The sequence below is a fragment of the Pogona vitticeps genome, chromosome 12, assembly GCF_051106095.1.
Source record: "Pogona vitticeps strain Pit_001003342236 chromosome 12, PviZW2.1, whole genome shotgun sequence".
Classification (NCBI taxonomy): Eukaryota; Metazoa; Chordata; class Lepidosauria; order Squamata; family Agamidae; genus Pogona; species Pogona vitticeps.
In genome coordinates, this window is record NC_135794.1 from 10391700 (window position 1) to 10403009 (window position 11310).

At 53.4% G+C, this 11310-nt stretch overlaps 1 protein-coding gene across 2 annotated transcripts in view; it reads left to right on the forward strand.

The window, feature by feature from the left end:
- Positions 1-9682, forward strand: part of FURIN (furin, paired basic amino acid cleaving enzyme) — a 28763-nt gene extending 19081 nt beyond the window's left edge. For both annotated transcript variants that reach the window (XM_072982269.2, XM_072982270.2), the window contains exons 5-16: positions 691-819; positions 1835-1911; positions 2156-2244; positions 2374-2546; positions 2639-2851; positions 4358-4458; positions 4611-4714; positions 4850-4967; positions 6153-6332; positions 6417-6541; positions 7141-7257; positions 8001-9682. In XM_072982269.2, coding sequence (XP_072838370.1) covers positions 691-819; positions 1835-1911; positions 2156-2244; positions 2374-2546; positions 2639-2851; positions 4358-4458; positions 4611-4714; positions 4850-4967; positions 6153-6332; positions 6417-6541; positions 7141-7257; positions 8001-8551 — 1977 coding nt within the window. In that variant the 3' untranslated portion in view covers positions 8552-9682. The remainder of the gene's footprint in view (positions 1-690; positions 820-1834; positions 1912-2155; positions 2245-2373; positions 2547-2638; positions 2852-4357; positions 4459-4610; positions 4715-4849; positions 4968-6152; positions 6333-6416; positions 6542-7140; positions 7258-8000) is intronic.
- The last annotated feature ends 1628 nt before the right edge of the window (positions 9683-11310 follow it).

The window sequence follows — 11310 nt, forward strand, 5'->3', positions numbered from 1 at the left end:
AGCCTTTCCCCCGGGGGGGGGGACTGTTGTGGGGGGAGGCTTCTCTGCACTTGGGGGCCAGCAGGAACAGAGAAAAAAAATCAGAAGTGGTTGTCCCGTTACATCTTTTTCTTGAGGCACACAGCACCATCACTCCCACCCTCAATTTTTTACCGTTTCCAGTTGTCCCCGACAGCAGCTGGGGGCAAAATCTTGGCACCAAGTTCCACTCCTGTTGCACATCTCTGTCTTCCACAGAATATATATATTATATATTATTTTTGCTAAGTAAAAACTTCAGAGACATTTTTCATTTTGTGTAATTCAATTCCACACTTTTCCGTGACTTAAATCACTTTTTGATCAGAGTTTAATGGCTTTAATTTATTATTCTTTTGTCGGGTGCTCCCCTGGTCATGTTGCCAGTTTTCTGAAAGGCTGGTTGACCAGTGAGTAGAATCATTGTGTAGAGTCATTGTATATTCATGTATCTTCTGTTAAATACAATTAACACTTTTCAATTTGTTAGATTCCCAAGTTCTTACATTTTTTTCTTTTATTGTGACAGCTAGTTTTGGTTATTCTTCATCTGACACTTTAGAGTAAGACATGTTTGAAGGGCCCCCTTTTTCAGCAGTTCCAGTAAAGGCTGGCGTTCTTGGCATAGCCGTGGCTGTGGTGAAGAGCTCCCTGCTCTTTTTCCCCTTTTAGTCCAACGGGAACCGGAGAGATCTGAATGTGGAAGAGGCCTGGCAACAGGGCTACACGGGCCGTGGCATCGTAGTGTCCATTTTGGATGACGGCATTGAGAAGAACCACCCAGATCTAGAAGCCAACTACGTGAGTAGAGACAAGAAAGGGCAAAACAAAGCTTCTCTAGGCTGCTCCTAACAATTAGCCCTCACCAGGATCTGCCCTCATGTCGTGTTCTCCTTTTTATTTATTTAATTTAATATTTTTGTTTATTTAATATTTTTGTCTCCCTTTTCCCCTTTAAAAGAACCTAAGGTGCCTTACATCATTGAAATACAGTATTTAAAGAGGAAAACAATGAGTATACAATGGTGGTTGGCATAATTAAAAGACAATATTTCAAGCTAAGAATAATGAGTATAAAAAGGCAGCTTACATCGTTAAAAGACAATATTAAAGCTAAAAAAGGGTAGTTACCTACCTGTAACTATGGTTCTTCTAGTGGTCCTCTGGGAAGCCACACAACTGGGTTTAGTTTAAATCCAGTTGTGTGGCTTCACAGAGGCCACATAGAAGAACAATAAGTATACAAATATTAAAAAGGAACAAACAAATATCACTCTAAGAAATGGTAAACACAAGCAATGCTAAAAACGGTCAAAGCAGCAATGCATAACAATTCATCAAAAAATCCCACTCAGGCAGCCAGTCGCTGAGGGAAAGTTTGCCTGAGGAGAAAGGTCTTTGCCTGCTTGTGGAAGGACAGCCAAGATGGAGCCAGTCTGGCTTCCTGTAGGAGGGAGTTCCAAAGTCTGGGCACAGCCACAGAGAAGGCCCTCTTCGGAGATGTGTCCCCATCAGACGCTCCTTGACCTGCCTCTCCCCATGGCCTGGTCTCTGTTTTCCCCAAAGGCCCGGCAGTCCTTCTGAATAGACCAGTGTTCACGGGGTGCATGAGTGTCTGTGTCTGCTCCAGGCAGCTTGTGGCCCCCTCTCTGTGTCTCTTGGACCCCACGAGGGAAAGGCCATGAGCCTTGGACTCTTGGGGGCTGGCCCTGCCGCTGGAGCTGTTGGGAGGCCTCTTGCCACCCGAGCTGGGTGTGTGGGGCAGGAGCACATTTCTGTCAGGAAACGAGGTGACCCTGGGCTATTGCTTCTGCAGGACCCAGCAGCCAGCTTTGACGTGAATGACCAAGACTCTGACCCTCAACCGCGCTACACGCAAATGAACGACAACAGGTGAGGGGGAGGATGGGTGGGGTCGAGTCTGTGAGCCCCTGGAGCTTGTTGAGGAGGCGGCTCGGGTAAGATGCTCTGCTGTCACTGGAATACCAGGGTCGCTGAGGGTGCCGCCTCCTGAATAATGGTGAGATGGGAGGTTTAGGGAGTCAGGAGGCAGAAGGGGTGGCGGGCTGGCCCCTTCCCCACGGCTGCCTTGCAAAGGCCCGCTCTTACCTTCTGATGTCCCTCTCTCCGGTTGTAGGCATGGCACACGGTGTGCGGGGGAGGTAGCGGCCGTGGCCAACAATGGCATTTGTGGCGTGGGCGTGGCGTACAATGCCAGAATTGGAGGTAAGCGGCCAGTTGGGAGGAGCAGCTCCCTCCGCCACTCTTGGGGCGGGGATGAAGAAGAGGGTGTTGGTCTCCAGCCGGCTTCCGCCGGGTCCTTGGGACGCCCGTGACGGCCTCTCTTTCTCTTAGGTGTCCGGATGTTGGACGGGGAAGTGACGGATTCTGTGGAAGCCCGCTCGCTGGGCCTGAACCCCAACCACATTCACATCTACAGTGCCAGCTGGGGCCCTGAGGATGATGGCAAGACGGTGGATGGCCCAGCCCGGTTGGCTGAGGAGGCCTTTTACCGAGGGGTCAGCCAGGCAAGCGAGCAGGGCCGATGACAGTGTTGATCCCAGGTCCCCTTCCCTGCCTGCCCCCCTGCTTCCCACCCCTCACTGTCGCCTTCCCACAGGGCCGCAACGGGCTGGGCTCCATCTTTGTCTGGGCCTCTGGGAACGGCGGCCGGGAGCACGACAGCTGCAACTGCGACGGCTACACGAACAGCATCTACACGCTCTCCATCAGCAGCACCACCCAGTACGGCAATGTTCCCTGGTACAGCGAGGCCTGCTCCTCCACTCTGGCCACGACCTACAGCAGCGGCAGCCAAAACGAGAAGCAGATTGTGAGTCCCGTCCCCACCCCAAGGCTAGGGGTTGCGGTTAGGGGCGCCCTGTTCTTCGGCTGCATGGGGCTCGTTCTGTCTCTAATGGTGCCGAGAGGGCTCTTTGCAAACTTGGGGGAGGGTTTGCTGAACTTCCCCTGGCTCATGAGGAAGTAGGTGTGCTTTGCTCCTTACAAACACCCCCAGGGGGAAGGCAGGCTGGAGGGAGGGAGGGAGGAGAGACAGACTGGACCCACCCAGTTTCCCTGGAGCATTGATTCCTAGACCAAGGCTCTTCTTGGCCCTTTGAACTGCCATACATGAAGAGACTGAATGGGTATATAGGTGTGTGACACAGACCCAGGAAGCGGGTGGCAGGCCTCTCTAGCGGAACAAGGGACAAACTCAGAGGTAGGCACGTAATGAACTCAGTGAGTGAAGAACTGGACTCTTGACTGCAGAAACCTTGTTTGTGCAGTCAGGCGGTGGCTTTTTCTAGGGAAGCCCCAGAAAGGTAGGGGCTATGGAATTTGTAACAGCACCAGTTCAATGCATTAAGCATGTTCGTTTCTGTAGTTCAAAACAAGACTGCAAGCCTCTCCTTTGAAGAATGATGATGCCAACTTTGTGACTTCATAGTCGAGTCAGTTTTACTATTTTCCCTTCCACAGTCTGTAACCTAATAAAGAAAGGTGAAGGCTGCCACATTCATTGTGACCTCTGAGTTGACCCAAAAAGTCTTTCTATGCTTAGTTTTCTGGAGTTGATATCCACTCAGCAAAGCCAAAGGGTGGACTGTAGGAGGGATGAGTACTGTATGCTCCCTCTGCTGGTAATTTATTAGCCTATTCCGAGGGAGGCAGAGAAAGATATGAAGGTTTTGGCGACAGGTGGAAAGACATTTTCCAGACACCAGTCGTGTTTGTAGATTTCTTAGAACCCAGTCTGTTGGAAATAATAATTGTGATTTCTCACACTACCATTTTTTTAAAAAATCCATAAAATGTATGAATTCCCAGAAGAAAAGTCACACAATTGAACTTTAAAGTAATGCAAAAATTCTTCCATGTTAGCTAACAACAATGGGAAAAGTAAAATGGGCTATTCTGAGCCTCTCACCATGTGCAGCAGTTTAAATGTCACTCACCATAACATTAAGGGACAAAGCTAGGACAAGGCATAGCAGCGTGTGCAAGTTATGCACACATACCGCTCTGCAGCCTTTCTACTCTAGTCCAAGTCGAAAATTGCCACAGTTACTCATGTATGGGTAGGGGTTCAAAAGTCAGAAATGTCCTGTGCCTGCCTGCCTAGATCTCTTACTGAGCTCGGTTCTAGGTAAGCAAAGGATACCTTTTCTAAAGTTCTGCCCTGTTTCTCTAGACCTTTCCAGACAAAGGTGGCTTTCTAAAAGCCAAGGAGCGACAGAAATATTCAGAGTGGGAGTGAAGCTCAGAGTTTTCAAGCCCTCCAGGGAGCTGTAGCCTCTCACTCTGGGCCTTTTCCCTTCTTCTCCTGCCTCCACAGGTGACCACCGACCTCCGGCAGAAGTGCACAGAATCACACACGGGGACCTCTGCGTCTGCCCCCTTGGCCGCTGGAATCATCGCGCTTGCTCTGGAGGCCAAGTAAGGGGGGCTTGCTCGAGAGGAGCTCTTTGGGGCCGTGGCAGGGAGAAGCCTAACCGCCTCTGTGCTGGGGAGAAGGAAGGGGATGCATGCAGGGAAGGGAGAAGGGAGCCCCTGTCCCCACCCGTGACCAAGCTCTCTGCTCTCTGCAGCAAGAACCTGACCTGGCGGGACATGCAGCATCTCGTGGTTCGGACCTCCAAACCTGCCCACCTCAACACGAATGACTGGGCCACCAACGGGGTGGGTCGTAAAGGTAGGTAGAGAGATGGCAACTAGAAACAAGACTGTGTGTGGGAAAGAGGGAGGGAGTGGATGTGTGTGTGGATGTGTGTGGGAGGGGAGAAGGTTCAACAGAGTCACGTACCCACCAGTTTGCCTCTCTTTGCAGTCAGCCACTCCTATGGCTACGGCCTCCTGGATGCTGGAGCTATGGTGGCCCTGGCCAAGAACTGGACCTCGGTGGGACCTCAGAGGAAGTGCATAATTGACATTCTCACAGAACCAAAGTACGTCCCACGTGGGGAGAGGGAAGGGTCGGGAGCTGAGAAGCCTGTCTTCTTAGTTTAGCCTTCTGTGTCAGTGACGGGGCTCCATTTTCAGAGGCTGGAACCGGCTTGGGAGGCCGGGCTTCTTGAGGCGTGGCCTACGGGCGTGGATTTGTATACGCCATTTCATTTTGTGCCCTTCTCCTTGCGGAGTTATAAAGCCAACATTGACCAGCCAAAATAGACCGTGGCCTGGAAATTAGGTCAAGGGGGTGGGGGGTGGGTGGCTGCCTCTTGGCTTGATATGGGTTCGGCCGTTCTGAAGGGTCTGCAGCCAATTTTGCCTGCCTCTGAGACGTACCCCACGTGCGGTATCTCCTGCTCGCAACAGAACTGAAAGTAGTTGGAGGTGTACTTTTCATTTCCGTTTCACCACCTTTTCCGTGCAAAAACAAAAGTGCCCGAGGGCTATGAGACATGCTTTATAGATAAAATCATGATTTCTGAAGTTTTCTAGGAATGTGAATCTGCATTAGTTGTTTGGGCAGGATTTGCTCATGACATCCCAGCCCTGCCCCAACCCCCCCCTCAGCCTCCTGAGCTGAGAGAAGAGCTTTCCAAGTACTTGGGTGGGCCATTCCTCTCTCTCTCCCCACTGTGTTGATACGACTGGTGGGGGGGAGGCAAGAGAAAGAGGCCGCTCCCTTCTTTTTGCCCATTTTGTCCTCCAAGCTGTGCTCAGTCCTGGGGCTAGAGTGGCACTGACATTATTTATACGGGAAGGGTGTATTTGCGTAGAGGGGGGGACACACAGAAGGACAGGCCATGTTGCTTTGGGTCTGCCTTGCAGTTGGGTCTTGGGTAGGAACTGGAGGCCAGAGGCTCCGTCTCCGTCTCTGTGATTTCCCTTTGTGTGCCATACTGTCTTGCCATGAAAGCAGCTTCTCATGAAACAGAGCATTAGGGCTGATGCTCCACAAAGTAGGCAAGAAAAGCTGGAGGTGTGTTTCTCCCCCCCCCACCTCTTTCTAGAGCCATGCCCAGCTCGCCTCCCCTTACAGAGCAGTCTTCCAGTGGCTCTCGAACCCTGTGCTCCTCTGCCCTGGCCTGGGCCTGATTCACACGGGCAGCCCTTCTGCCGCCTGGACTGCCCATCCGAGAGCGCCTTGTGAGGAGGGGGGTCTTCACTGTGGTTCTGCCCCGCAGGGACATTGGGAAGCGTCTCGAGGTGCGGCAGAAGGTGGACGCCTGCCGCGGCAAGGCAAGCTACATCAGCCGGCTGGAGCACGTCCAGGCTCGGCTCACTCTCTCGTACAACCGGCGGGGGGACCTGGCCATCCACCTGGTCAGCCCCATGGGCACCCGCTCCACCCTGCTGGCAGCCAGGTAGGTCTGCTCCAGTCCCCCCCCGGGCCCACCTCCCTCCCCCTCTGGCGCTGTCTGCAACCCCCTGCCCTTCTTGCCACCCAGGCTCCACGACTATTCGGCGGACGGCTTCAACGACTGGGCCTTCATGACGACACATTCGTGGGATGAGGATCCCGCTGGGGAGTGGGTGCTAGAGATCGAGAACACCAGCGAAGCCAACAACTACGGTAACCCCTCCTTCCCCAGTGTTCTCGGCGCCTCGCCCTCAATCCTGCCTTCCAGGCCCCTGCCCATAGCCAGGAGTCGGTTTTCCCAGCCCCTGACCCACCCACCCCCAGGCCAAGCAGCGTGCTTTCCTCCACCCAACGGCCGCTGTTTTCTTCCCTCTTGCAATATTTAATTCCTTGCCACTGAGAGGCCCCAGACTGATTGGCTGGTGGAGCGGGGGACATCTGGAAATGGGGGGGGGGGGAGCTTGGCCAGCTGCCAGTCTTGATCAATCCTCTGCTTTCGCTTATGGTGGGATGGAACGGGTGAAGGAGCTGGGAGTGGTTTGCCTCTTTGTTGTAGAGCCTTTTGAAGGGAGGGGAGGGTGAAAGTCATGCCCTGAAATATCCAGCTAGGTGAAGGTAGCACTTTTGCTAGAGGGATCCTAGGAAATCTTGGGGGTTTTTTAGCTGCCTTCAGTGAGAGTAGGGGGAATGTGGTGCAGGTCCCAAAATGTTCCCCAGCAGAGGGCACTAGTGGCAAAGGGAAGTGGAGAGCGGAATGGAGCATGCATAGGAATAACGTCTGGCTTGACTTCGTTTTGTCCTCCTGCTCACAGGGACTCTCACCAAGTTCACGCTGGTCCTCTACGGGACAGCCCCCGAGCCCCCCAGCCTCTCCAACCAGTTTGAGGGCAGTGGCTGCAAAATACTGGCTACTAGCCAGGCCTGTGTGGGTAAGTCTGAAGGAAGCAACACTCTTGCCAAGCAGGGCTGCCTGGTTTGTCCTGAAATAATCCATGTGGCCCTTGTTCGGGATGGGGATGATGCAGACTGTGCTCAGTCTTTCTGGAGCGATAAAACCCTCGTTTGGGGCAAAATAGAGTCAGTTAACTTAATCTGTCCAGAACATGGTGTATCGCCCCCTCCCACTCCACCTTTTTTTTAGGATAATGAGACACTTGTGATTTAAAAAAAAAAGGGGGGACGGGTAGCTAAAACTATTTGTGGGGGGGGACCAAGAGAGGCCCCCGAACAACAAATTGCAGCCTCTGGAGGCTTCTCAGAAGCGAAGGGAGTGTTTTTAGCTTGCCACTTTTGTCTGGATAGAGTTCATCTCAGCATGAAAGGCCCAGGCGGGAATGCCTAAATCCAGGGCTAAAGGAATGGTACACATTCCTCACTTATTTTTGGCTGTAGCCCCTCTTTGTGAACGGCTGGGGGAAAGTGTTCCTACTCAGCTGGTTCTCTGCTTGGGTGGCAAAGGAACTGGTCTCGGATGCCGTGGAAGTGCATCCAGGTCTGCTGCGTGGCAGAGACTTCTTTTGTCCCACCCCCACCCTCTGCAAGCCGTCCTGTCCTGTCCTCCTGCGTCATCAGATAAGCCCAGCTGCCTCCCTCTGCTGCTGCTGTTGGGCTCCCGTTGGCCCTGCTTGAAGCTGACGGGCGTCCTCTCTTTGCCTTCCTTCCTTCCTTGTAGTGTGCGAAGAGGGTTTCTTCCTCCATCAGAAGAGCTGCCTCAAGACCTGCCCGCCTGGCTTTGCTCCGGACCCCGAGCCCCCCGTGCTGGAGAACACCTTGGACCCCCACCTGCGCCCTCGCCTCTGCGTGCCCTGCCACCCGTCCTGTGCCACCTGCCTGGGGCCGGCCTCCACCCAGTGCTTGTCCTGCCCGGCTCACGCCCACTACAACAGCCAGGAGCAAAGCTGCTCCCACCAGATGCAGACCAGCCGGGCCTCTCCTGCCCTGGGAGAGGGCGTGACTCTGGCCAGCACCTCTTCGTACCTGCCTGTCCTGCTGGCCAGCCTCAGCTGCTTCTTCATCGTCCTGGTGTTCGTCACCGTGTTCCTGGTGCTGCAGCTGCGCTCGGGTTTCCGTCTGAGGGGGGTCAAGGTCTGCTCCCTGGAGAGCGGGGGCCTCATCGCCTACAAGGGGCTGCCTTCCGAGGTGTGGCAGGAAGGGCCCGAGGAGGAAGAGGAGGAGGTGGCCGGCGAGAGGACTGCCTTCATCAGAGACCAAAGTGCCCTTTGATGAGCCTGCGGCCCCCAGCATAGCAGGGGGGAAACCGAGGGGCCCGATGAATCTTTGCGCCCCTTTGCTTCGGGTTGTGTGGGGACCCGGGGCAGAGGCCCTGCAGTCGGGGGCCAGCTGCTGCTACTGGAGACCTTGCTCAGCCTCCCCCCTCACTCCTCCTCTGGTTTTTACTAACCAAAGTGATTTTTTTAGACTGGACCAGTGGGTCCCCGTTTGTGGTAGGAGGGGGCATTTGGCAGAGCTCCCTCCTTCCTGCTTGGGGTATGGAGGGCAGTGGCTTTGGGGGCGGGCAGGGGAATTCCCCCTCTTGCAGGTCCACGGCTTGTCTGGCGCAGCCGGGGGTGTGTGTGTGAGGGAGACCATGCTTCTTGGCAGGATGCCAGCTCCCATCCCCTGCCTGCAATAACTGCTGAGGTTTCTCTCTCCCTGGACTCTGGAGTTCTCCTTGCCTCCCCCCCCAGCACCTCCTCAGTCCAGATTGTCTGTCCCCCCCGTGCCTGGGCAAGTGAGCTGGGCTTCTCTCCCACACAGGACAGTGGGGTTGGGAGGAATGAAGGCTGGCCTGTCTGCCCCCCCCCCAGCAGCACCACATGGGGTGCGGGGGGAGATGCCCACAGGGCCCTCTTCCTTCCTGCTTCCTGATTGGGTGCAGTATTCCTACAGGGCCGCTGTGAAGGGAGGGGGTCTTCTTGCTTGCCTGCCCACCCACTGAGCCGTCCCCAGCACCTCCCTGGATCCGCCCAAAGTCACTGGAGCTTCCACCTTTCCTCATGTGCCTTCTTGCCCTCTGTCCTCTTCGATGACAATCGGTCGCTGGTCCTGGGGTGGGTCAGTTGGCCTGCCTGCCTGCCTGCTGGCCGGCCTGCCCACCCGCCCTCCCCCTGGGCGGTTGCCGCTGCTTCTGCTGGCTTCCCCCCCCCCCCCGGGGAGCTGCCTGGTGGAGGGAGGCTGTGCCGTTGGGGCAGAATGGGGCTGCCCAGGACTCTTTTTCTATAACTTTTTGGTGCACAAATTATTTCTTGTAATTTAAACAAGGAGCCGATTCCTGTGGCCAGTGTTTTTTAATTTAATGGATGTGGATATAACGCTAGAGAGATTAAAGTTTATTAAATGTTGGAACTATGCAAACTTGGCTTTTGCCTGCTGTGTTTTCTAGACAGAACCTTGGGGTCAAGGAACGCGTGCTGAAGTACGTATTCCCAGGTGGGGAGCTTCCCCATCACGTCCGTGGCCTGGCCTTCTTTGGCTACTGAAATGATGTCTTGGGGTCTTTCATAAGAGCTGGCTTCCTTTAACAAGTCAGTCCATCTCATATTTGGTCTTCCTCTTTCCCAGCATGATTGTCTTTTCCCAAAAATCCTGCCTTCTTAAGACGTGCCCGACGTAGGACACCTTCAGTTTCAACATTTTTGCCTCCTGAGATAGTTCAGGCTGGATTTGATGTAGAATCTACTTGTTTGTTTCTCTGGCAGTCCAGGGTATCCACCAAGCTCTCTTCCAGCACCACCTTTCAAATAAATCAGTTTTTCCCCCCGCCAGCTTATTTCCTGTCCAACTTTCACACCCATACGTGGTGACTGGAAATGCACAAGTGTGGATGTTCTTGGTCTCCAGTGATACATTCTTCCACTCGATTATCTTTCTAGTTCCTTCATTGCTGCCCTTCACAGACATCTTTTGATTGCTGCAGCATCTGGATTGATGATTGAACCAAGGTATACAAAATATCTCACTATTTCAATTTCTTTAGCTCTAGTAAATAAAGTGAAGTAGGAGCATGGTAAGAGCAAAATAATATTGGTAACCAAAAATTTGCAAATGAATTGAGCCACATACTAGAGAGCTTCAGTAAGCCAGAACAACTTTTTAAATAATAATTAAAAAAACAAAGGGGGCACTTAAATATCTTTTATTTTGTGATCCTCAGTAGTACAATATAATCTGTTTCTCAGGTACTGTTGTGTCCTGAACATGCAGAAAGAGCACACGTACTCAGAAGCCTATAGTGCTGAGTAGTCAGAGAGCCTAAGAGCCAGTAAAATTAGTGTATTGCTGCCTGTGTGTATGACGCAGAGTCAAATTGTGTGGAATTGTTTCTGTTTGCGAGATGCGTGCAAGTCTCACCAATGATGGGAAGGGGTGTGCCTAGACCCCATGCAACATGCTGCTGTGTAGCAGAAGAAGAGGCCTATTGCCCAAACATCCTGCTGCTGGTGGCGTTTGGCCGTTGTGTGAAAGAGGAAGTGATGTGGGAGGAAATAAGCCTATGGTCTGTGTGGTTCTAACATGAATGTTCTTGTGACTGGCTGGCTGGGAGACTGTTTGCTGTGACCCAGGATTTGGTGGAGTCTGGGCCACGTTTGGCTCCAAGAGTGTCATTCTCCCCGCTTCTGCGCCAGGAAAACACGTTACAAGAGGAAGCTTCCCTGGAGGGTGGGGAGGAACCTGCCTAAAACAGGCATGGGGTTCCTAGACCCTAGTCTGTCACACGAGGACAGGAATCAGGTTCTCCATATCTGGGAAAAGGCAGGATAGGCCCCTGCTGCAAACCCACCTCTCTGCCAGGAGAAAGAACGGACGAATGCCACTCACTGCCTTGCGGCAGGGCAGAGCTCGGTCTCCCAGTTATACAGGCACGGAGGCATGTCCGTAGCCCAGGTCACAGTCGGGACTGGACAACCACTGCTCACGTCCAGCATGGGCTGTGTGTCCATTCACCCAGCAGGCTTGCGGGAGACCACATTGTTGGGTTAGCT